The following is a 27299-nucleotide window of genomic DNA, read 5'->3' as shown; positions in this document are numbered from 1 at the left end:
TCTCCGATTGCCCAAGCTCCCAATCTTACTATGAATTTAGAAAATCACTGAAAACCTATCTGTTTGGTAAATTTATACGATGACTTTGCTTTGTATCATGTTGTATTGTATAGCACTGTATGCTACTGATTTCTACTGTATCTTGCATCTTCATTGATATGCCTCAGTTCTCTTGTGAACTGCCCGGAACTTCTGGTTGGGCGGTATATAAGAAATAAAATTATTACTATCAGTGTATAATCCATCTCAGAAAAAAAAGCTGCACATACTTCAGTCTGAAATGTATGCACACATCCACTTGCCCTTCCCAGCACTAACACAAGGTCACAGCATAGGAACATAAATAGGTAGTTGCAGCTCGTCCGCTCATGTGTTTCTAAGCTAACAAAAAAGTCTAATGAAACATGGGTAATTCATGGTGCATTACATTCAGGTCATGTATTTATTTTCTTGTCCCCAGGGGGTTCAATCTAAGTTTGTACCCAAGGCAATATTTATTATTTTAGATTTGTTAACCATCTTTTTCATGAAAAGATTCACCCAAAGCAGTTTACAATACATTGAGTAATAATCAGGTACTTGTAGGTATTTTCCCTATCTGTCCTGGCAGGCTCATAGTCCAACTGGTACCTGGGGAAGTTAAGTGACTTGCCTAGAGTCACAAGAAACAGGCTGGGATTGAACTCATGACCTCAGGGTGCCAGGCAGCAGCTCTAACCATTAGGCTACTTCTCAATGCTGTTCATTTCAAGTAATGCATTTTCACTGCAGCCAAAACAGTTTAGAGACTGGGTACCCCCCCCCCCCCCGACCAAACAGGCAGAGGCAGAAAGAACAATGCCCACTAGATGAGTACTGACAAACAACAGGACACTCACCTCTTTTTTGCATGAAACTGAAAAGGTCATCCAAGAACTCCTTCCTCTTAGGGTCAACGTCTAGCTCATATAACTGCATAAGGAAAAAAAAACAGGAACAAGACAAGCATCAGGACAAGCAATACAAAGAGAGATAGATGTACTAAGTGGATCGGTAAGACTGTGTGGGTCTGCACCGATCCGATATTTTGGCCGATTCAGAAAGAGCTGTAGATGCATTAAAAGGTTGGCATGAAATAAATGATTCATGTGGATGTTCCTCATAATCCCTGACTCTGCTGTCCAATTGACTGCAGTGAGAGCGACTCAAACACATTCGCAGAACTAGCCCTCCCCACCCGCATGAATATGGCAGGAGGGATGCCAACTCGCTCCTGCCACCAACTGAGTCACTCCCTGACTGCCCCCCCCCTCCCCCGTCGCCTTCAAGCCAGGCACTCTGGCGCCAGAGTTGTCCATTAGCTGGGTGGAGGAGTTTTTGCATCCCATGTCCCCTCCTGAAGAAGCCAACCACGAAACCCGGGTTGGGGGGTCGGAAAGAGTATGGCAGCCAACAACTTAACAGTATCTTAAGCTGCGATGGTCTCTACAATAACTGGCTCTGTGATTTTTCACTAGCGTTTCAGTTATGGGTCTGAGCGTTCACTTTGAAGCCCAGGGTCACCATTTGTGTGACCATTTGACGCATTTAGGCGATTCGTGTTTGAGATACAGTATATATAATTATCACCTTAGAAGAAAGAAGCTCCCCTATATCTTTGTGTGTGAATTTATTATGCCACCTTTTCCCTTTTCCATCAAGTAGGTCTTTGTTTACAATTCTAAAACAAAACAAAATTGCGTTCATCCTCTGCGTGCACATTTTTTGCCCTAAAGATCTAAGCATTCCATGCAGATTTTCTATGCATGCTATTCCTGCGTTAATTGGCCTTACTATTGGCGGTAGGTTTTGAGAATCAGTTTATGGGAATCTCACCCTGTCCAAGTGAAACAACAGCTGCCAGATCATGTACAGACTAGAATTCATGCTTTCAAGACATGTTGCATAAGCTACACTGCAAACCACTTTCTAAATGTTCACAGTTCACAGCTTATCAGCAAGGAGGGGACTCATGATGGAGTGCGTAGGGGGAAGAAAGGAAGGAAGGCAGGCAGCACTTCGAAGTTTGTATTATTCGTCTTCAGTAAAGAGCACCCCAGACCAGACCGGAAGTTTAGAAATACTGACAGAATGATGGATGTGGTTTCCCATGGCTCCTGTATGTGCCACACCTCAGGGCTTAACTGCAGAACACATTCCAACACTCCAGAGACAGGATGGATTGGGAAACTGGGAAGCGGGGGAGGTAGGGGTAGTTTTCACTTGCTGAACAGAACAGAAAGATGTTTTCTGTTTACAATGCACAAGCAGAGCTGTCTCATCGCTTCCCAGATGGTTCTCATCCAGGAGCCATAGTGAACCTCCTACAGGGCTCCAGTGTGGATTATTTTCTTAGCATTTCATCCTCCCAGTCATAAAATAAGGGGAGAAAAACCAGTTTCAAAATGAGCTTCATCAGCTATTTCCAGGAGAACAAAGTCCACAGGTTCCTTTTATGCAAAGATTTTGCATCAAACTGAAAGCATGTGCGTACTTTCACTTTGGCAGCTGAAATTTAATATGAACAATGCAAGGAGCTGCATGAAGGGAAGAGGAACCTGAAGTAAAACTACATGATAACAAGGTTCCACATTAGCAGTCGCCACTTGTGAAACGGCTCCAAGTCTCATCATTGACAATACTTTGAAATCCTCTGCTCAATGTGCAGCACTGGCCAAGAAAATAAAATCACCAGACAGCTGGTCATTTCCAGGCGATGACAATACAATTCTTTACATTACTTTACAAACCTTGCATAAAGTTAGGTATGCAAAGTTTGTAAAGTAATGTAAAGAATTGTATTGTCATCGCCTGGAAATGACCAGCCATCTTCTAATGTAATCCGCTTAGAACCGCAAGGCACAAGCGGAATAGAAATCACTAATGTAATGTAATGTAAAATGTTTGGAATCATTAGGAAAGAAGTGGTGAATAAAATAAAGAATATTGTAATGCTTCTATATCACTCCAGGGTGTTTTCAAACCTTTTTACACCTGTGGACCGGCAGAAATAAAAGAATTATTTTGTGGACCGGCAAACTACTAGGACTAAAATTTAAAAACCCCGTTTCCACCCCATCTCCATGAGCTCAATCACCTCAGTAACTATAGAAAAATAGACAAATATAGTGTAAAATATAGACAACAGATATAAATTCTCAAAACTGACATATTTTGATCACTAAATTGAAAATAAAATCATTTTTCCTACCTTTGCTGTCTGGTGATTTCATGAGTCTGGTTGCGTATCCTTTCTTTCTGCACTCAGGCCCAAGCATTGTCCCTTTCTATTCCCTCCCTCTTTCCTTCCTATGTCCTTAGTGCCCCCGGTGCCTCCTTCCCATGTCCTTAGTGCCCCTTCCATGTCCTTAGTGCCCCCAGTGCCTCCTTCCCAAGTCCTTAGTGCCCCTTCCTATGTCTTTAGTGCCCCCATTGCCTCCTTCCCATGCCTTTATTGCCCCCAGTGCCTCCTTCCCATGTCCTTAGTGCCCTTCCTGTCTTTAGTGCCCCCAGTGCATCCTTCCCATGTCTTTAGTGCCCCCAGTGCCTCCTTCCTATGTCCCTCTCACTGCCTTCCAGACTTTGTCCCACCCCCACCCCAGAAACTAGCCTGCCTGCCTGCCTGTCTACATCCCTGGCCAAAGCCAGCCTGCCTGTCTACCTCTCTCCCTCCCCCCTGGCCAAAGCCAGCCTGCTTGCCTGTCTACCTCCTTCCCTCCCTACCCCGCAAAAAAAAAAAAAAAAATCCTCCCTCCTTCCTTTCCCCCGGTCTGATACTATCTTACCGCCCTGCTACTGCTAAAGCCGACACAAAGTCTTCTTTCCGATGTCAATTCTGACTTCAGAGAGGATGTTCTGGGCCAGCCAGGCAGCGATTGGCTGGCCCAGAACGTCCTCTCCGACGTCAGAATTGACATCGGAAAGAAGACTTCCTGTCGGCTTTAGCAGCAGCAGCAGGGCGGTAAGAGCAGCGGACTGGGTGAAAGGAAGGAGGGAGGTTTTCTTTTTTTTTGCGCGACAGATAGGGACAGGAAATGATCGCCTGTCCCGTTGTCCCCAAGCACAGCTTCGGGACGCTGTCCCTGAAATTGGAACATTTCGGCGTCCCGAAGCTGTGTGCGGAGGTCTGAAAACGGGACCAATGGTCACCTTAATATTGCCGGCCCTATGCAGACCGCAGAGATTTCCTGCGGACCGGAAGTTGAAGAACAGTGATATAGAATACCTTGAATATTGTGAACAGTTCTGATCACTGCATCTCAAAAAAAAAAAGATAGCTGAATTAAAAAAAACCCAAAACAAATGATACAGGCAACCAAAATGATAAATGGGATGAACATTTCTCATATGAGGAAAAGCTAAAGAGGCTAGAGCTTTTCAGCTTAGAGAAGAGAAGTCTGAGGGGAGTATACGATAGAGGTCTGTAAAATAATAAGTAGAGCAGAACACGTAAGCACAAAAAGTACAAAGACAGTGCTTCTGAACTCAGTCCTCAGGCACACCTAAGCTAGTCAGGCTTTCAGGATACCCCCAATGAATATCATGAAATAGATCTGCATACCAAAGAGGTGGTGCATATAGACCTCTCATGCAAATTAACTGTGGATATCCTGAAAGCCTGACTAGGTGCCCCACGGACTGGATTGAGAAGCACTGAAGTGGGGGTTATGCAATGAAGCTATTAAGATGTACATTTAAACAAATTAGAGAAAATATACAGTATTTCTCCATGCAACATAATTAAACTCTGGAATTTGTTGCCAGAGAATTTGGTAAAAGCAGTTAGCATAGCAGGGTTAAAAAAAAACAAAAACCGGTTTGGACAAGTTATTGGGGAAAACACCCTCCAGGGATTCAAGACAAAGTTAGACAAGTTCCTGCAGAACCAGAACGTACGCAGGTAAGGCTAGACTCAATTAGGGCACTGGTCTTTGACCTAAGGGCCGCTATGGGAGTGGACTGCTGGGCACGATGGACCACTGGTCTGACCCAGCAGCGGCAATCCTTATGTTCCTAGAAGAAAGGTTCATAAACTATTATTAAGGTGGACTTGGGAAAAATCTATTGCTTATTCCTGGAAGTATAAGCATAATGGAATCTATTTCCCTTTTGAGATTCTGCCAGGTACTTGTGACCTGGATTGGTCACTGTTGAGAACAAGACACTGGGCCTAATAGTCCTTCGTTTTGTCCCAGTACAGCAATTCTTATTTACTAAGCTTGATAAGAGTACAGAGTACCCATGAAAACCTCTTTTGTACAAGTAGGTTTTTAGGTGTTTTTTTTGTGTGGGGGGGGGGAGGTTCATGGGAACAAAGCACACATGTAGAGTTGATATGCAGTTTCTTCTCTGGACCTAAACACATCCCTAGAAATGGCTGCTCTATGTACATGTGCACTTTTGGATATATTTTCCACATGCAAAATTTATGCTTGTACAAGTATATTCCTATTCATCCTGAAATGTGCACAAAATAAAAAGGTGGTACATTTGAAAGATGAATGTTTGGTAAAAAAAAGTGTTTTGTTTTTTAAATTACAGCATATAACAAAACAGGAAACGGATGTCACAGGATTCATGTTAAAAGAAACCTGCCTGTCCATGAGAAGTGCCACAGTGCAGTAACCCTCACTTACTAATGAACAAATTCCAACATCACTAGAATAAAATTTAAATTCTTTAAATAATGCAGATCATTTATTTAAGGCCAAGAAAACATGGCTGCATCACCCACAGACTGTTCCTCAAATTCTCCTTCCTTATGATAGAACAGCTCTGTTAAGCTGTAATCTGCACTTCAGCTCTCTTTTGCATCAGAGATTCTGAATGAGATCCAGGCAGCAAAAGGCCCAGGCTCCTGCAGAATATGTATAAATCCCAGCAGTGTGTCAGTTTACACCAGGGCACAGAGACGATATGCACCGTATAAAGCTAGCATTCTCTTTCAAGGAAACCTCCGCTTCCTTTTTGCCAGCCAGGAAAAGCAGTAAAACTGAAAATGAATTCTATAATCAGCCTCTTATGCCAAGTTTATCAGTGGTGCTTCAAGCTGTCTTGCTGCACTACATAAAGCCTGCTCCAGGATGCCGCTGAACTTAATTCCTTTCAGCTTTACCTTGGCTGGACTCTGCACCAATGTGACCTCATATGGATCTCGACAATTCAAATAATCTTTCCACACCAAACTCACAAATTCAGGGGTAAAGCCCTGAACAGGATGCCCAGAGGACCCATGCAGGGACTCGCCATGCTTCCTCATGGGGTCTGAGGTATCCATGCATCTGCACTATCCGAGGGCTCTGGGAGGGCTGTCTGCAACTCCCTAGACCCTAGAGGGGGCTAGGCCCATTGCTCCTGCCCCCTTGCATGTCCCACAGAATGTGGCATACAGACACTCCCCCCAACCAGCCATCCAGTGCAAATTTGTAATGAATCGGGGTATAAAACAGCCCAAGTACATCTAAAGATTTTAAGCAAAAATCAAGGAGTATTGAGGCACATAGAAGCTTTTTAATCAAAAATCAGGAAATCTAAGATGGCCAACGCAGAAGCATGGTGGCACAAAAAAACAAACCGGGAGAGCAATATTAATGCTCAAAAAATTCAAGGAAGGTGTTTTTGGAGATGGGGATCCTAAACCAAGCCCTAGCAACCCCCAAAACAACAATTTTCAGACCCCCTCAATTCTCTCATAGGCTATAATGGCCTGTACTTAGCTCACTGCAGTTGAAGACCTCTTCCTCAGACAAGAATGAAATCGGGGTCCAAATGCTGTAATCTTCAGGCTGCCAAAGCCGGACTGAGACCTCAGAACCGAACCCCCATAGCTCCAGACATTGTTGGGGGGTACAGAAATGTAGTCGGCACTCGCCAATGCTCACCGGACTGCCAAAGGGCCAAAAAGCCTGCGTTCAAACTCTAGAACGGCCAAGAGTGAGCCACGCTACTAGAGGAACGATCCCTGAGCTTCACAGATGCCAGTGCACACTGGCTAAACAGGTTGCCTAAAAGCGTTGCTCAGTTAGCTACAGACTTCTGCTCAGAGAGTCTGTCTTCTGCCAAGCAGTGCTGCCCCAAGGCTGTTGGGGACTAGTGCTGCTCGATTCAGGAAAAAAATTTTATTCGATTCAGCCTACTGAATTGATTTTACGATTTGATTCACTTTTCCTGCCCAATTGGGAGTTTTTTCAAAATGTCCCGGCAGGTTTACTTTGTATTCTTTCCACTCACCCCCCACCCCCCTTTATCCTCTCCAACCCCCACATCGGCACTGTGGTGTAACCAAAATAAAAAAATACTTTCTCTCTCTCCGTTAGGTCTTAGCTCACACTCGCTGTCTAACACCAGCTCTGAAAAGATACATATTTCAAATCTGACATATTGTAATCACAAAATAGAAAATGAAATTATTTTTTTCCACTGTCAACTTCTCTTTTCCCCTCCTGCAGCATCTCTCCTTTCCTCACCTCCATTATCATATGCAATATTTCTCTCTCCCTGCCCTCTACCCTTTGTCTCAACATTTTTCCCTCTCTTCTCCATGCATGTCTTCCTCCTCTCCACCATATGAAGGATTTCTCCCTCTCATCCTTTTCTACCTCTGTTTCAACTCTCCCTTCCTCACCTCCATCCTAACAATTCTTCCTCTCTCCTTTCTTCCCCCCCTTTGCATCTCTCCTCCCCTCCCCTCCCATCCCCCTGAACAGCAGCTTTCCTCCTCTCCCACCCATCCCCCTGTGCAGCAGCAGCCCACTGATCCTCACACCATGAAACCTGACATACCTCTGAGGCCTCCTGCAGCAGCAGCACTCTGGACAGGCTGCTTCTCGACCTGCCCCGCTAGGGCTTCCCCTCTGCCACATCACCGATGACGTCAGTGACATGACAGGGAAGGCCACAAAGCAGCCCGTTCAGAACACTGCCACTGCTGCTTTTTTAAGAGGCCTCAGAGGTATGTCAGGTCTCACCAGGGTGGGGGTCACTGCATCGGCAAGTCTAGATTTTCTCAGATCAGAATTGATTAACCAAAGTGAATCTGTGAAGCGATTCGAATCGATGAATCAGGCAGCACAACTGGGGACCTCTTGAGCAACGAAAGCCTCCAAATCTGGATAAAACCCCCAAAATAAAGTTCACTCAAAGCAAATCAGACAACTACTGCACATCCCACTGAGGAAGGAGGTAGAGTTGAAAAAGATAGATGACATCTACACAACTCAGTTAGAGAGAAAAATAACCCCATTGGTCAAGACTGATGTACCATTTGTACCAGAAATACCGGTAAGAATCTGTACTTGCAAACTAAGAGCAGGTCAGATTAAGCAGTCACTGAATACTCCACGTGGCTCTCGGGCACTGCTGGAAAGGGTCCCATTGACTGACACTCCCCTGTGAAAACTTCTATCCAAACACAGCTCCTGGTACAAATCCAGCTGGCAGAGCCTCAGCAGCCAAAACCATGCTGAAGCAAACTTCATACCAATGCATAAGAGAAGCTGCTTCATTAATGACCTTGAAAACATGCCAGCTCAGATAGCAATCAGAGCAAATGCTATCATTGACTTTACGAGAAATCAGTATCTAGGTCTCTTTCAAAGAGGCAGGAATCTATGTCCTCCTTAAAATTTTCTACTTTTAATATATGCATTCCACATCTGCTAATGACCAAGTTGGCAGCTTGCTCCCAGCACCAGACTGTATAATCAGAGATGAATGTACTGCCTCATTTGGAATTAAACTAGCAGCAGCCTGTATTTGGAAGGCTGGGAGTACAGTAATAACTGGAAAGCTAGCCAAAACACAGGCACTCATAAAACCACATCTGTTTGGAGGGCTACACAGGGGTCCTAGGAAGCCGGAAATTTAGGTAACAGCTTTGTGGTTTGAGGTGAGGAGAGAGGGCCATGAGACAAGAGAGGCCTTGAGAAACAAACATCCTGAGGTTCCAAAATATACCAGGCCTCTCTTCAGTAGAGCTAAGCATTGGCTTAATCATTAAGCAGAGCAAGTGAGAGTGAGTGAAAGAATATATAAATCATATAATATTGACCAAATATGGAGAAATTTTAGCACCCCCATGTGGTGCGAGTAAAACTGAAGGATAGCCTAGGCTAGTGTTTCTCGGTATGCGGCCTGGCCACCACCAGGGATCCCTGCCTGCCCCCCGCTGAAGCCACCACTGCTTGGCTGGCCAGGAACCTTCTCTCTGACGTCAGAATTGACATCAGGGGGAAGGCTTGTGAGACGGCTGCGTCCATATGCGAGTCACTGCACACACCGTGGTCCATCCCTGTGCAGAGTTGCTGCTGGGGGGAGGACGGAGTGTGTCTGCTCTGGCGAGGAGGAAGGCTCAGCTTCAGAAGTGGGGGGGCGGGCAGACAGGGAGGCATCCTCAGAAGCTTCAGCGGGGAGCAGGCAGGGATCCCCGGTGCCTACAGCTTCTGTGGATGTGTTCAGGGGAGCATGAACTTGACACAGAAGGAAGGGAAGTGGCATGAACATGGGGCATTAACTTGAGAGGAAGCGTGCAGGAGGTAGAAAGAAATAAATATTGGAAATGCAACCAGAGAGACTCATGAAATCACCAGACAACAAAGGTAGGAAAAATGATTTTATTTTCAATTTAGTGATCAAAATGCATCAGTTTTGTGAATTTATATCTGCTGTCTATATTTTGCTCTATATTTGTCTATTTTTCTATATTTGTTACTGATTGTATATTTTAAAGTAATCTGCCTTGACCTCTTTGAAAACATCCCCCCAAATATAAATGTTAAATTAACATTTTCTGTGTGTACAATATGCTTTGTTTTTTTAATTTTGTGGTTACCATTATGTATTAATAAGATTATATTGCGAGTCTATGAAAAATGGATGGAAGAAATTGCGTTACAATTAGTAATATTATTATTGGGGTGAGGTTTGTGGCAGAGCTTGGGTGGGGGTACTCAGTTGGTATTTATTAGGTTTAGGGGTACTTGGCTTGAAGAAGTTGAGAAACACTAGCCTAGGCTACCATTTCCCAATTTGCTCCTGGAGTACCCCCTTGCTAGCCACTCAGGATTTCAGGATATCCACAATGAACATGCAAAGAAGAAATGAAGGCAAATCAATTTCATGCATATTCATTATGGATATCCTGAAAACCTAACTGCCAAGGTACTCCAGGACCAACTTGAAAAATAATGGCCTAGACCAGTGTTTCTCAATACGCGGTACGCCTACCCCAGGGGCTATGCAGTGCTAGCACTGTATGTCTCCCAACTTCCTTCTGCTGTCACGTTTTTCCCCCCTTCCTCATCTTCTCACCCCAGTCTCCATCTCCACACCCCAGACCTGCAGCAGCTCACTGTGTGCTTTCAACTTCTCCACACAGCTGTTGCTAGCATTAGTTTAGGTGGTGATTCCATTAGGCAGCCTCGGCCCGCCTCCAATGAATAGAGAAAGTTGCATGATTGGAGGACCTAGCAAAGGCCCCGAGGCTGCCTAGTGAAATCACAGGCTTAGCAGTACCTCTCCTCTCCCTAGCAACAGCTGTGTGCTTTTAACTTCCCTACACAGCTGCCGCTAGAGTTAGTTTAGCCACGGTACCATCAGGCAGCCTCGGGGCCTTTGCTAGGCCAGCCCGCCTTCGATGAAAGAGGAAGTTGCATCATTGGAGGCAGGTCAGCCTGATGGAACAGAAGCTAAACTAACACTACCGGCAGCTGTGTGGGGAAGTTAAAAGCATGCAGTGAGTTGCTGCTAGGGAGAGGAGAGGTACTGTTAGACATGGGGAAGGGAAAAGGGGTACTGCTGGATAAGGGGGAGAGAAAGGGAAGGGAGAAGAGGTGCTGCTGGACCTGGCAGAAGGGGAGGGGAAGGGAAAGGTGCAGCTGGACTGGAAAGGAAAGGTGCTGGAGGGGAGGGCATGGAGATGGTGCATGGGGAGAGGGAAAGAAGGAAAATTGTTGCAGGATGAGTGAGAGAAGAAAGAGGGATACATGGGCATGGTGTGGAGGAGAGGGAGAAATGAGGCGAGAATACATTGTGAGTGGAGTTGGGGAGAGATGGGGGTGGGAAGGAGGGATATCACACTTGAGGGAAGGGGCAAGGAGAAAGCAAGCATGCAGGAGGCAGAAAGTGTTGGACTCATGGAGAGAGAGAGAGGGAGAGATGGATGGGGAGGGAAGAAGAAATGTCAAACTCAGGGGAAGGGGTGAGGGCAGAGTAAAAAGTTGGACTCATGGAGGGAGACAGATGTTGGTTGGGGGAGGTAATGAGGACTGGAGGAGAGGAAGCATGCAGGATGCAGAGAGAATGAAATGTTGGACTGGTGGAAAGGAGGGAGAAATGTTAGATGTGGCAGTAGAGGGAAAAGGAGAGATGCACCTTGGATCTCTCTCTTTCCCCACTCCCTTTGCAGAAAGGGAGGGTATGAGAGAAGGTGAGAGTGGGAGAGTGAGAGACATGTTGCTAAAGGAGGAGAGAGGAAGAAAAGTTGGACTCATGGAGGGACAGAGAGAGATGTTGATTGGGGAAGAGAATGAGGTCTGGAGGAGAGGAAGCGTGCAGGAGGCAGAAATAAATAAATATTGGATGCACAGTCAGAAGGAAGTGCAACCAGAGACTCATGAAATCACCAGACAACAAAGCTATGAAAATTATTTTATTTGCAATTTAGTGATCGAAATGTGTCAGTTTTGAGAATTTATATCTATCTATATTTTGCACTATGTTTGTCTATTTTTATAGAGTTGTTACTGAGGTGACATTGCATATTTCACAATCATTTGCCTTGACCTCTTTGAAAAAAATTAATATAAATGATAATTAACATTTTCTCTGCGTACAGTATGCTGAGCCCTACTTTCAAACAGGAGCAATTCCCATCCCAGCTGTCCCCCTAACAAACAAAACAGCCCCCTAACTGGATCCCATTACGACCCTAGGCAGAGGCAGGGGCAAGAGCGAGTGGGGATCACTCCTGCCCTAAATGAACCACTGGATTGCTAATGCTTCTTAGCAGGCAGGTCTGGGAACGGGGAAGTAGTGGCTGTACTAATTTCAGGGATACCACACACAGCTTCAGTTTCATTTGAACACACACTCAAGAAACAAGACAAAATTTGAATTCTGTGTCAGTTTTGGCACCAAAACCAAAATTCTGTCAGCCGCTAGATCCTTCCCCCCCCCCCCAGGTTGTATGTAAAGGGAGCCAGAAGCAATGCCCACTTGCTCATGCCTCCAGTACCAACTTGAAAAATGACAGCACCAAGCCCCGCCCAGTCTAAGACAGTGAGATCAGTCTGCAATAAGGGAATTTTTTTCTCTTATTTGGTAGTTAGGCAGATTATCAAACAATCCCTTTATATGGCAGACAGACCCCACCATCCCAACACTTGGTGGAGCTAGTCACTGCCATTTTCCAAAATAGCACTGGAAGCAGGAACAAGTGGGCATTGCTCCTGCCTCCCTTATAGGTACTACCTAGGAGGGTTTAGACTAGGGTTACCAGACGTCCGGATTTTCCTGGACAGCTTTTCAAAACCCAGCACTTTGTCCGGGTTTTGAAAAGCCTCCTCAAATCGTGTCGAGCAGGGAGGAAGTCCGCGCATATGCGGATGCCATTCGATATTGTCATATCGTGGCATCCGTGCATGAGCGGACTTCCTCTCTGCCCAAGAGCAGGCAGCTAGGGGTGGGGCTAGGTCGGGACTAGGGAATTACAGGGCAAGGATTGGCAGAACTGGGGGCAGGTCTAGGGGTCTGGATTTTCCAATTGGAAAATCTAGCAACCCTAGTTCAGATGAGTGGGTGCATGGAGGTGCCACAGGACACCAGGGAAAAGGATTTTGTTTTAGTTCGGGAAAGGGTATCCTACACACCAGGCAACTCTTTTTTAAAGTCATGGGGAGAAAGTGTCTTAGGGTTGTATCAGGGTGTGGTGGTGTGCCCTAGGCACTAGGGAACTTTATTTTATTATGCCAGAGGGTAGGGGAGGGACTGGGACCAAGGCAAATGCCAGTGGTTTGATAGTATGGATTTTATTTTGGTTGGTTGTTTCCCTTCCTGTCAGTGCATGAGACAAATCATTGCTCACACCTTAAGAAGCACATAAGAATTCCCATACTGGGACAGGTCGAAGGTCCATCAAGCCCAGTATCCTGTTTCCAACAGTGGTCAACCCAGGTCCCAAGTACCTAGCTAGAACCCAAGTAGTAAAACAGATTTTATGCTGCTTATTTTAGGAATAGGCAGGTGACGTTTAGAAATGAGCTGTGAATTAGTACTGCGATTTTAACAGGACTATGATTTGAATACTTGCTATTCACAGCATGTTATGGATTTTCGGTACAGCCACCCCTCTACTGTGTGAAATTTATACCTCGGCCCCAGGGATATTTTCACAGATAAATTTCAAATTCTTTCCGCTACATCTTACAGTTGCACTTGGCATGAAGAAATCTCAGGTTCAGAGATCTAATGGGAACTGTTTAGAACTAGAATCAAGGGACGAGAAGGTGCCAAACTGAAGTTCACCTGTGTGTCTTCAGGCCCCACTAAGCTACTTCCCTGTACGCTTGCCAGGACCCCAGCTAGGCCATATCCCCATATGAGAAGTGGAGTGACTGAGCCAGATTAGGAGAAGAGCCATCAGCACAGTTAATGTTCCATTTCATTTTGATGAGGAAGACGTGTTGGTTGTGGGCAGATTGTTTAAATATAAAACCGCTTCTGAACCGAGGTCAAGCTATGAGCATATCACCCCCTGGGGAAGATAATCCACATGGATCATTTTGGTTTAAATTCTGTTACTCCTGGTACCATACACAGGCAGCTTCTAATCAAACAGCATAGGACATTTTCACCAATATGGCTCCTCCACAGGAAGAAAGAAGGACTTGAGAGACAGAGACATCAGGTGATCAGCCCATGCTTCTCCTTCAGCTCATCAAAAAGTACTAGAAGACAGAGAAATGCTGAGGGCTGTTGGATGGCTGAGGAACAGTGTAGAGTTGTACAATTGTTGAGAAGTCAGCTCAATTTGTTAGTACTAACATGGGAAAGAAGACAATCAAGCCTAAACACCCAAATATCTTCCCTTCTGCAACAATTGTGCCTATGGATAGGCATGTGGTAATTGGTATGGGTAGAGTAAATAGTAAGGAGAAATCTTTTAGAAGGTGCTTCTTTCAGCTCTGGCCAACTGACCCCTCCATCACCACCAGTTTACATCACTGAATACATATTTGGAAAGTGATAACTTACCACTAAAGATACTACAGGAGGCGGTGAAACTATGAACTTTTTCCAAGGAAACTGAGCAAAAGCAGTGGGATTTGGACTCTAAAACTATTTCCCGATAGAAATGCAGACTTTTTTTGTTGCAGTCAGCTGACATTTCTGCAATTCAAGAGAGTCCCGGTCTTCATTTTAAGCACGAGGCTTTGGCGAATGTGTGTTGGGCAGAGTTTTTGAACTTTCCTATTTCTTGTTTTCTTAAACCATTGTTGAATGTGTATTTCAAGGAGACTTTAAAGATTTTGCAGGTTGACCAAACTAGGATAACCAACTACTGTATTATATTTCTAAAAATGGTTGCCAAGTTGATAACTCCTTGGCACATGGTCTTTGGTCGTGTTGTCGCTATTGCTAATTTCTGGCTGGAGGTCCGTGACTATTTGCATACCTTGGTGAGCTATACCCTTCCTTTGCAGATTGAAGGGATTATTTTTTTGGCTCAGGGACATCTGCGAGGACTCTCTGCAGGTGATAGTCTACTTCTCTGCAAGGGCTATATTGTGGGAAAGAAGTGCATACTAAATCATTGGCTTCAGAACTCCCCACCCACCATCTGGTATTGGCACAATAAATTTAATCTTTTAATGGTACGGGAATCTATGTCAGCTCGTATTTCTTGTCATAGGAGTAGGCTTTTCTTGTCCATTTGGGCTTCTTGTTTGGATACTTTACTCCTTCTAGTTAAAAAAGTCAAGTTGTCAATAGATTACAGAAGCCAGTGGTACCTCTCTTGCCAGTGGGTTGAGGGTGGGCTGGTGGGGGGGTGGGAGGGCAGCAGTGGGGAGGGGAGTTTTCATCAGGGAGGGGTATAGCTGAGTCCGGGTTATAAGAACCCATGCCTGGACTCTACTTGTATTGTTGGTTTTCTTTGTTCACTGTTTGGTTTTGTGGTACATTGAAAATTGCTGTGTCTGCTATCTTGCCATTTGAATAAACAGTAGGTTAAAAAAAAAAGTAAAAATGGTGAATCCAGTTGAGGGAAAAAGATGATTAGTTCCAGATTTTCTGATTAGGCTACTATCACCATTGAGCAGGATAAAATTCTATAGATCTTCCCTTCTGTGATATACAATTAAGGCAAAAGTTGGTTTTTTTTGCTTCTTTTTTTCCTCAAAAAGATACCTTATAAATACCTCATGACTTGAAGACAATCATGTTTTCCTGGATTCAATACATTTACATCAACATTTGTGGTAAAAAGGTACGTGGTGATGGGTATAGCAAATTGATGCAAAATGGCTGTACACACCTGACGTGTTGTTGTTGCTCCTTGCTTCCTAAGCCTCATTTTTCTCTGGCCATGTTAAAGTGTCAGGATAGGGCAGCCCCATGGATGAATTCATATGGAGAACCAGCTCTACATTATACTCAGATTGGAGGGCAGCCTGCTTGAGACACATGGTATGTGAGGAGATCCTGGAATGTGTCCTGTGCTAGAGGTCACATTAAGCCCCTCCCCTGCAGCTATATAGCAGTAAGTTTCTAAATGTTGATAGTGTCAGAGCTGTAGCCAAGAAGTGCAAAAGGCTCACAAACAGATCAGGACACCTGTCTCCCCCAAGGGAATCAGCAGAGACTGCAGTGGCTTTAATTTTCATCGCAGGGCATGTGGAACCTTCCAGGGAGAGTCAGGCAGGTTTTCTCGATTCTTCTAAGATAAAAAGCATGTTCCCAGATCCAGATATTAGAACAAAAAGTACTGACAGTAGAAGACAATTTAATTAAGAATTCCCTAAAGTCAGAACCTATTAACTAAAGTTAAAAAACTGGAGAAGGCTGGGCAAAATCTCAAGTCAAGTTTCAAGTTTAATACCGATTTGATTAATCGCTTTATCTAAATTCAAAGCGATGTACATAATGATAAAATTACAATATAAAGGCAAAATCACAAAAAATAAAACTAACAAGGCTAATGACAAATTTGACAAAAACTAGAAACAAAGGGAAAGGATGGGGAATAAGTTACAATTTAAATAAAAGTTGAAGTAACATGTAGGGAGGGCACATAAGGAGAGGGTAAAAATAAAAATAATAATAAGATAAAATGTAAAAGATGATAAAAGTTGAAAGTGAGACTTGAAGGAATAATTTAGAAGATTATAAGGGTCACATTAAAACAAGTTAATTTATGAAGGCATCATTAAAAAGGAAAGTTTTTAGTTTACATTTGAATTTTTCTACATTAGTTTCTTCCCTTAAATGACTAGGTAGAGAATTCCAGGTTTGAGGTGCAGTAACTGAAAAAATAAATTGACGACGCGTATTTATTATTTTAAGAGACGGAATCGTTAATAAATGCTGTTCGGAAGATCTTAGTGTTCTATTAGCTGTGTAGGGGATTAATAATTTATGAATGAAAGCCGGAGTTTTAAAAAAAAGAGATTTAAAAGTAAGCAAACTAAGTTTGTAAATTATTCTATGGGCCACTGGAAGCCAATGCGCTTCTTTAAGGAGAGGTGTTACGTGATCGAATTTTTTAGCTTTATAAATAAGCTTAATGGATGTATTTTGTATAATCTGTAAGCGTTTAATTTCCTTTTGAGCTATTCCTTTAAATAAAGCATTACAGTAGTCAAACTTCAATTATAGACAATGTTTCAGCTTTAAGAAGAAAATATGAAGTGCTTAAAACTATATTAGGAACACTTTGAGATTTTTGAAATTTCCCAAACATTTTTGCTGTCACACCTAGAGACTTTGAAAATTGTTGAAGAGAATATGCCACCTTTCTCTCAGATTTATTATTGGCCATCACTGGAGGATCAACAAAACTTATGAAAAATTTTTTCATTAACTAAAGTGTGGCTTATCTTGATATGTTTTCCATTTTGGAATCTTTAGATCCAGAGTCAATGATGGGAGCAACTTTGGTCACCACTGTGGCACTAATCACCAGATAAAAATTGGATAATGAGGAGGAGGTTGTGGAGGAAACCACCATTCCAGGATTTAAGAGACACATTGAGTAGCTAAGGTATTCGCCAGGGTAGACCTAGCTGGGCCTCCACGTGTGCAGATCGCCGGACTAGATAGACCCATGGTCTGATCCGGTGCAGGCATTTCTTAAAAGTTAATTTTCCAGATGCTTTTAGGAACACTCAGAAACAACATAAACAGTTCTTATTGATGAAGCCAGAACCTTTTTTTCTTAGATACCGTTGTAAATGTGTAAATCTAGCAGTTTCTTACTTGATTTGGACGAGAACTCTCTTGTCATCCTGTCTCATGCAATGTTAGACTCACACTGAGCCACAACTGTAAATGAGTAACCTTGAGATATGGAATAAAACAGGGAAAACAAATCCACAAACTCAAATACATACAATAAAGAGCGGAATTGTCCTAATCAGACTGATGACCACAACCTATTGTAAAAATGTCCTCTTACTCATCCAATGTTCAAATCACTTTATTCATCCATCCAATAACTCAATGACTCGACATGTACATGTTTCAGCCGAATGCTTGGGACTTTTTTTGGCTCTGTGTACTATTGCCGAAGTTTTTACAATGTAGCATTGACTCGAGAGTCTATTCATTTAATCAAAACAACAACTGTTATAACTCAGTAGATTTTCAAGACTCCTGAAGCAGGCCTGTTCGGCCGAAACATATACATGACGAGTCATTGAGTTATTGGATGAATAAAGTGATTTGAACATTGGGACATTTTTACAATAGGTTGTGGTCATCAGTCTGATTAGAATAATTCCACTCTTTATTTTATGTTTTTATAACCTTGCGATATGTCATAACACGCACAAATTCATTTCAACACACTTCTTTCATACTCAGATAAATTACTGAACACCCTTCATATTACTGGCATTCATTTCCTTGCTGTATGGTTTTTTATTGCTTTTATTGTAATTCGCTCTGTTATTGCTTGAGGAAGGACAATATATTCAGCTTAAACTATAAGTTGTAGCGGATATGTTTTTCCTGGACTGACTCAGTACACCTGTGACTAGCTTTTAAGAGCTCTGCCCCTGAAACTCTATAGTTTCAGCTCCAATTTGAAGCACATTGAAATAGCTCTTCTCACACAAGCAAACCAGCCTGCATTTTGCCATTAACTGCAGTCATAGCCCGCTTCTGATTCCACCTCTGCTTTGAACCCAGAACTCTTTCCCTTTACCTCCCCTCTTTTGGGGCAAAACTTCTACAAAATTAAGTAGCAGATGTGAAGCTGCATAATTTTTGACTCTACTTTTGAGAAATACTGCTTTTGACAAACTACTAGGAGCTTTTTTGAGATAGTTTCCACAGCCACGCTGCACACTTCATCCTTCATCCAATGGTTCACCTCTTTCCTGAATAACAGATCCCAAAGCATTCTGCTCAACAACCTGCTATCGAAACTGAAACCGATCAAATATGGTGTTCCGCAGGGGGCTCTGCTATCCCCCTTATTATTCAAGCTCTACATTAGACCTCTCTTAGAAATAGCCCACAAATATCAAATACAGATTCACTCCTTTGCGGATGACATCCAACTGTACCTACTGCTAGGAGAAGCCCATGACGCCCAGATTACAAAACTCCTAAAATGCCTCTCAGAAATCAAAAACTGGATGTCTGTTAACAAATTACAACTACTCCTTTGGATCTGCAAGGAACGCTGACCGCGCCTGTCCCTCACAGTGCTGGGACTCGACTACTATACCTGCAAAAGACCAAGAGGGGCATAATAAAAAAAAAGTCTAAGTCCCCTTTTGGCCTAAAGCCCTAAACGTTGAAAGTAGCGGCAGGAAAAATGTCCATTCTCAAAGAAAACGTCCAAAATGAGGTGGGGTTTTTTTTTTTTTTAGAATGGCCTACTTCTAAGTTCACTACCACCACGTCTAACCTTAGAACACATTATCAACCAAAAAATAGCCCAAGTCCCAAAAGCCCAAAACAAGACCTTTTAGGCGAAGGAGAAGCAAGTCCTTCGCCTAAAAGCTGGATTCTGTAAGCGACATCTGTCAAAAACAACACTGGTTACAGAATCCACCCCCCACTCCCGCAACGATCACGGCAGGAGAGATCCACCTCCCACCCCAACACAATACCAGCAGGAGGGAGCCTAACCCCTCCTACCAAACCGCAAGCCCCCACCCAACACAATACCGGCAGGAGGAAGCCCAACCCTTCCTGCCGAGGCGCAAGCTCCCGACCCTCCCAGACAATACCGGCAGGAGGGAGCCCAACCCCTCCTGCTGCGGTGACCCCCCCACTCCCCTAAAATATGGACATGAGGGATCCCATGCCTATCTGCACAGAGCGCAATCCCCTGTGACCCGCCCCCCCCTGATATCCCCCCTCCCCCCTTATCCCACTCTGAACTTACAGTAAGTTGGACGGACGGACAGGTCCCAAGCCCGTCCGCCCGGCCCATCCTCTGAATGGCAGGCCTAGGGCCTGAATGTGCCAGGCGCCTAAGGCCCCGCCCATAGGAGGGGCCTTAGGCGCTTGGGCCAACCACGATCGTTGCGGTGGGGGGTGGGCAGGTTGCCGGGGCTGCTGAGCTGATCGCGGCAGCCGCAATCAGCTCAGCGGCCCCTATTCTGAACTTATACCCATTTTGACTTGGTCTAAGTCAAAACGTATAAATTCCGACTGGGCAACCTGTTAAAATGTTTGGTTATACTTGCTGTATGACTAAGTTTAGATCGGCCCACCTCCCGCCCTTTCCCCTCCTCTAAATAAGCCTCTTTTCGCTCTAGGCGTTTAGTGGCAGAGGAAAGTCCTAAGCTGGTTTTAGATACATCTAAAACCAGCTTTGATTATCGGTAATTGGATGATCTGGCTTTTTGATCGTCTAAGTACCGATTTAGGCCACTTTTTGAAAGTGGTGGGGGGTTTTGGGTTTGTTTATTTTTAAATTGTGAGCCCCCAAATGCGCAACCTAGGAATACATCTTGACAGCAACTTGTCGCTTTCCAACCATATCCCAGGTGGTTTCTTCTTCATTTTACTACCTATGACAACTCCAAAAAATAAGGAACTACTTTTCAGAGCCTGAATTTACCCAACTATTCTATGCCTTAGTACTCTCCCGCATGAATTAAAGTAATGCGCTATTCAACAGTCTCATGGTGAAGAACGTACATCATCTCCAGTGTATTCAAAATGCAGCAATCAGGCTTCTAAAAAACTTCTGTGCCCGCAACACTGCCTCCTAAGCTCTAGTGTCGGCTTTGCATAACTAACACTGCATAACACTTTGCATAACCAACACTGCCTCCTAAGCTCTAGTGTCGGCTTTGCATAACCCGCAACACTGCCTCCTAAGCTCTCATTGGCTTTGCATAACCAAATGTTGCATCTTCAAGGGCCTGATACTAGTGTTCAAATCCTTGCACAACATGGCGCTGGGCTACATGATGGCTAAGCTTCCTCCGTATGTGCCGAATTGGCCCCTCCACTCCCAGGATGAAATACACTTCAAAACACCCTCTGGTCATGCCCTGCAACTGCAAACCACCAAATGACGTTCCTAATTCCACTTCATACTGAGCCACTGGAATCGACTGCCCCCGCCGATTAGATCCCTTGAAAGACTCCTCAACTTTAGGAAAACAATTAAAAAACACATACCTCTTCACCTAACCCCCCTGCCCTTGACCAATGGATTACAAAGAAACGTATACTGGTACCAGAACCCAGTATGTGTGTCATGTAAGGAAAACTTGTATTGTAAAATCTTGTACTGTAACTAAGGCAAATCCAACCTGTAAACTGTCTGTGTGTGTCAGTTAGGATAAAACTTGTACTGGAAAACTTGCACTGTAAGGATAACTAGGGTAAATTGTAACCGGTCAACTGTATATTATGTATATTAGTATGTGTCTAATTAGGGTAAAAATTTGTATAGTAAACTTGTACTGAAATTATGGCAAAATCCAATGTAAATCATAACCTGTCAACTGTATGCTATGTAGAAAACGAATTACATAAATAAATAAATAAATAAATATGCTGAAAAAGACAACAGGGAAGCCTCAGAGCTCTAGATCATTACCTACCCAGAATCCATCTTCATGGTTGTGGGTTCAAATCCTGTGCTGCTCCTTGTGACCCTGAGCAAGTTACTTAATCCTCCACTGTCACAGGTACATTAGATAGATAGTGAGACCACCGGGACAGACAGGAAAAATGCTTGAAGTACCTGTATGTAAACCACTTTGAGTGTGGCTGTAAAACTACAAAAAGGTGGTATACAAGTCTCAATCCCTTCCCTGCTATGCTTGACCTTGTACTTAGCACTACAAGGACTTTCCATCCCCTCATCTAAAGCCATCACTACCCACCTACCACCTCCTCCACCAGTTATTCTTGTTTGTCAAGCACAACTCATGCCCTAGGGGTCTCATGCCGCCACCACCACCACCACCACCATTACTGCTGCCAGGGATCCTACAGGCAAAAGGGTTTGCAGGAAAATAACCAGCCTCAAATACTATTCAGAAGACAGGAATGGAGTAAAGCAAGATGAAAATGGTAACGAGAGATCAGAGGACAAGAAAGGGATGGTATAATCGAGAAATCAAACTAAACTAAGCTAAAGTCTTGGGGAAATATTGCAGGGAGTGAGTCTCTTTCTTATGCACATGTAGTGTCCAGAACAAAAGAAGAGAGCCAGTAATGGGGGATGGCTCTCTGCAGGATACTTACACTTTTTGGCATGTAATGATAAATAAATAATGAAAGTCTTGCGTTCATCCTTCCCTATACCGGACACATTCATGAATAATGAAGCACAGAGGTGATGACTTCAGCAGAACACAAAGGGATGGGGGTCACAGCTGGAAAACAGAGTGGGGACATCTCGTCTGACTTCTCAGCTATGAGGCAGTTTGAGAGTTTCAGACAAGAGGCAGGTGGGCTGGATGTACAGCCTGGCCCGATGTTAATGTAGAGACCCTGCTCTAGCTATCAAGCTCTGGCTGCCTGACTCGTGGCACAAATGGTGGGAGAAGCTTTATTAAATAGGGGAAAAGATGTTCAGATGGTTGTGAATGAAGGATCAAGGTACCAGAATCCCTGCACTGAATCTGAGAAAGGAGGAACTAAACAACTAAAAAATTAAAAGCACTAGCTGTCACTCTCCAGACTTCTAATACTTAACCATGGAGCTAGACACAGTGAAGGCCCTGACTAGGTTACTTATTCAGGCCAACAAAGCAGCCCAGGTGGCCTAGACTGGAATAGATCTGTGAAAAAGTTGCTGTAAATGAGCACCTGAATTTTAAATAAGACATTGTGCAGAGAAATGACAACCCCACAGGTCCATAGCTGAAGTTTTAAGTAGCCCTCCTCATACAAACCCTACATCTAGGTTTGTTCACCGTAACTTCAGCATCAGTGTCTGCCACCCACATGCGAACTGACCAATGTAAATGTAGCAGCAGCAGCGAGTGACCAAGGGCCACACTACAACCCAGGCATCAAACAGCTTTCATTCTGCGCCAAAGTCCACCCATGAAGTTAAATATTAAACTCATCCTCATGGTCACAAACTCCGGGAGACCAACCACTTGTATTCCAGAAAGGGAAAAAGCCCTTTCCTACTCTGTGATTAAGAGGCTGCAAGCAACAAATACACACTGTTCAATAAGAGCTAAAGCCACCAGTCACACATCATTCAAAAGTAATAAAAAGGGCACTGGAGTCCCAAACCCTTGTATTTTACAGAAAGCCACCATGAGGTTTCTAATAGGTGGCTTCTGTGACCATGTTAAGGGAGCATGAGCAGGCCTGCTGAAAACATCAATGCACAGAGAAGCTTCTTATGGAGTCTAAATGGGACCACTAGAAAGTGCCACTGAGGTCCAGCAATGGCACCCTACAGAAACCAGTTTATTTCCAGGCCCAGCTTCTACTTCACCACTTGAGAGCAGGTGAACTACTGGTTAAAGGCAAAACTTAGTGGCCTGCGTCAGCTGGATTACAGAGGGACAGTTGCTACAACATCTAGGCCAGTGTTTCTCAACTCGGTCCTGGAGTACCCCCTTACCAGTCAGGTTTTCAGGATATCCACGTTGAATTTGCATAAACTTAATTTGCATACACTGCCTCCATTATATACAAATGTCTTTCATGCATATTCATTGTGAATATCTTGAAAACCTGACTGGCAAAGGGGTACTCCAGGACCGACTTGAGAAACACTGATCTAGGCTGAGCCAGATAAAGGAAAAACCTCAGGCGTTTAAGGATAGAAGCTCATGATGCTGTGACCCAATACAAGCTGGTTTTGACTGAGCAGGAAGCTCAAAAGAAGAAGAGGATATTATGATGACCCAAACGAACATCCAATACCAAATATGTAAGACACAGCATAATGAAAGGCAAAATTCCAGAGCTACAAACCAGGGCAGTCTGCCTGCCAGCTGGACAGCACTAGAGAAAACATGCTGGTCAGGAAGGGCATCTGCCCTACCACACTAGAGTTCCCTCACTGCTTCCTAAGTCACTGGTGAAAAAATAACATTCAACTTCAAGTTAACGTAGAGATATGCAAATACAGAAACAGTTCCCTGTTATGAGAAATGTAAATCTCAAACCCAAGAGCATTATTACCTATCGGAATAAAGCTTTTCAGGAAGTGAGAGACTCATAGGGAACAGGCAGACCAGCAGTTTGCAAATGACAGAGCTAACAGGTGTGCGAGAACCATGCCCCAGCAGAAATTACTCTCACTACAGCTTCATTCTTCAAGGGCCATGCAACATCTTCTAACTACCAGAGAAAAGCCAAGGCTCCCCTTTCTAAAAGGCTGGTAGCACCATCAAAAAGAGAGTTTAGAATTTAACCCATGCCTTTCTTTCAGCAGGAAAGTCAGGTGTGGGGGGGGGAAGAGCACAAGTGCTGGGGTCTCCAAGTTCCACAAGCCACAACAGATGGATACACCATAATCTGATCTTCCACAGCTACAGGACAACATGCCCAGTGCATAAAGCTTTAAGATACGTCCCCCATACAACTGCAAACTCTAGTTATACCCACAGGTATAAAAGGATCACATTAGCAGGAGCTGAGAATTTCAGCTGCAGTCCTTTAGGAATCACCTCAGACGACCTCTCTCCAAATCCTGTACTATTTATGCAACTTCTCCAGGATTCCCTGAACCACAACAATCACAGTTCTTAAAATAAAGTTTCTCAGTCCTCTCCCAGCACCTGATGTTAAGTGTAAGACGGTCAGTAGGAAAACAACACCGTCTTTATTGGCTATGTACCAGTATTAAACTGGCCCCCAATTCAGCAGCTTTTCATGTTCAGAAAGCAACACAGGAGCCATGCTGGCTAGAGCTGCTCACATGGGAAAGGTTTACAGAATAGAATCAGACGTTTTTCCAGGACTCTTACAGATGCTGATATTACAGCTCTAATTATGTCAGTCTCCTTCTCCCACAGCTCTGCAATACAGAGACCCAGGAAAGGGGACAACTCCTGGACTGAAGCTCTTTGTCTCCAGGCTGAAGGGAGTATCTGTCTTCCTGTCACTACACAGTCTCTAGAACTTGGCATATGTATCAAAACTGGGACCATGGGATTCTAGGGGAGATGGGGATCTGAAGCAGTTTTCCTGTAGCCCTGGAAATTATCATAGGAATGTCAAGAAAGGAAGCCTATCCATTCCCCTCCCTTCCCCAGCAGGGAGAGAGGAAGGAGCAGTACAGGAAGGGGGTCTCTGAAAACAAGGACAGCCTTTGGGCTTCCCCCCCCCCCCCACTCCACAAGCACGAGCTGGGTAATGAGAGCTGCAAACCCAGACAGACATTCCAGTCACTGGTAGCATATTTCCAGGAGACAAGTAAATCTCTTAATCAGTGCCTGGGACAGCTGGAGAAGCCTGCAAGCCACACAGAGCACTGCTAAATCTTTTAATCATCTCTTCCTGGGTCTAGCCCAGTGCTGCACACTGCTATGCAATAGCTTTGAGTCTTGTCCAGAGCGCAGGCTCTACTTGGAGTAGGCCAAGACTGGTAGTGTACATCTTGCCTTCCCTCCCCCAGAGTTTATGAAGCCTCTCAACCATACTGAACAGCAAAACCTACGTCTAGTACAGTGGTTCCCCAAACCTTTCCTGGGGGGAACCCCAGCGGGTCAGGTTTTCAGGATATCTGCAATGAATATTCATAAGTTAGATTTGCATGCACTGCCTCCATTGCATGCTAATATAAATCATGAATATTCATTACAGATATCCTGAAAACCTGACCCGCTGAAGTTCTCTCAGGATGGGTTTGGTGGGACCCACTGGTTTAGGGGGATCCCAAAGGAATCAATATCTGTGACCCCCCAGCTGAAGGCTACTGCATCTAAAGAGAGAAGGAAATTTAAAAGATCAGATTCAGATGCCTCCACTGGTATGACAATTTATATGAATTGCAGAAATTAACACAATGCAAAAGATAGCTCTGTAATGAAGCATCCCAGGATGAAGGTGGAAGGGGATAGAGTCAGGAATATTATAAGGAAATATTTATTTATGGAACTGATGGTGAAAGTGTGGCATAGCCTTACAGAGGAGGTGATGGAAATGAAGACTGAATTCAATAAAGCAGAAACTAGAGGTCTGCACGGGAACAGGGATCGCGGGAATCCCGCAGGAATCCCCCCCCTAATCCACGGGACTCCCACGGGGATGGAAGGTTTTGGAAGCAGGGTTCGTCCATATAATATAATGGACACGTCAGCCTTAGTCAAAGAGGGGGTTTATAAGTTAATTATCTGAACAGAAAACAAAAAAAGGGTTCCACCAAAGAGATTCCACAAGGAAAACAGCAGCGCAAACACAAAAGAAACTGTGGAATTGATAATCCTGTCAGAAATAATTGCTGCTTTTTATGGGGACGGGCAGGGATGGAGGTAATTCCTTGGGGGGATGGGTGGGGACAGAGAGGATCCTGATGGGGACGGGTGGGGACAGAGAGGATTCTGGCGGGGATGGGCGGGATTTCTGTCCCCGCACAACTCTCTAGCAGAGACAAGCACAGGGATCTTAAAAGGAGAGGAAGGAGTAGTACTTAGTAGTTGGTGTGGATTGTATTTTTATTGTAAACCACCTAGATGTAATGATAGGTGAGATATCAAATATACAATAAACTTGAAACTTGATTGGCACACTGGATAGGCCATACGATATTTATCTAAACCATTTTTTGTGCACAGAGGATTTCTATAGAAAGACAACTATTTGAGAGCTCAGAATGTGGTATGAATGGGTAAACCAGATAAGCCATCATTTTCTGTGTTGCTATGCCATGAGCATAACTGCATACTATTTCATACAGTGCAACTAACTGAAAAGATTTTAGGACAACAGAAGGAGACATAGGAAAAACAGTCCAAAATAAAATGAGATTCTAAAAAAAAAAGGAGGAAGGACCGAGGGCTCTATGGCTAACACTGCTGGTCCTATGACAGAAGAAAGAATACAGTTAACAGTTGCAAGTGCGAAGTACCACCTGGGAAGCAATGGTTAATTAACAGCAGGCCAATCAGCAGCAAACCCTCACAAGAGTAGGCCAAGACTGCCAGTGTACAGTCTTATGCTTCTCTCATGGAGAAACCAGTATAGATTTACCAGACAAAAATATTTCCCCCAACAAGTAACTTAGATAACAGTGCAACAAGTGACTTTCTGCAGCCCCTACTCCCCCCCCCCCCAACTCCATTCCCTTTTTTTTAGCCCATGAAGACGACAGACTATTACACTGCAGACTTTGGTACAAAAATAAAGTCACTACACAGCTGCCTAAGAAAAATCAAAAGGCTCTCAGCAGTTTCCCACAGGCCATGCCTGCCTCCCTCCCACCCAACCTGAAGCACTGGCCATAGGATCTCTAATCTTCCTGGCTCCCAAACAGGCGTGACTGTCTGGCCCCAAGAGAAGGGACAAAACAAAGCAACCTTTTATTAAGTATTTTTAAAGCTGGGGAAGGGCATTCCTACTCAAAGGGCACTTGGGCACACTGGTGTGAAGAACCTTGGGGCAGAAGCTAG

At 44.1% G+C, this 27299-nt stretch overlaps 1 protein-coding gene across 5 annotated transcripts in view; it reads right to left on the bottom strand.

Moving 5' to 3' along the window:
- Positions 1-27299, bottom strand: part of ARID3A (AT-rich interaction domain 3A) — a 143052-nt gene that overhangs the window by 59408 nt on the left and 56345 nt on the right. For all 5 annotated transcript variants that reach the window (XR_004540306.1, XM_033954283.1, XM_033954280.1 and 2 more), the window contains exon 4: positions 879-951. Coding sequence is in view for 4 of the 5 variants with exons in the window: in XM_033954283.1 (XP_033810174.1) it covers positions 879-951 (73 nt within the window). In the remaining variant the exon portion in view is untranslated. The remainder of the gene's footprint in view (positions 1-878; positions 952-27299) is intronic.

The sequence above is a fragment of the Geotrypetes seraphini genome, chromosome 8 (genome assembly GCF_902459505.1).
Source record: "Geotrypetes seraphini chromosome 8, aGeoSer1.1, whole genome shotgun sequence".
Classification (NCBI taxonomy): domain Eukaryota; kingdom Metazoa; phylum Chordata; class Amphibia; order Gymnophiona; family Dermophiidae; genus Geotrypetes; species Geotrypetes seraphini.
Note: the sequence above shows the minus strand (reverse complement) of the source record. Positions and strands in the feature narration are given on the sequence as shown.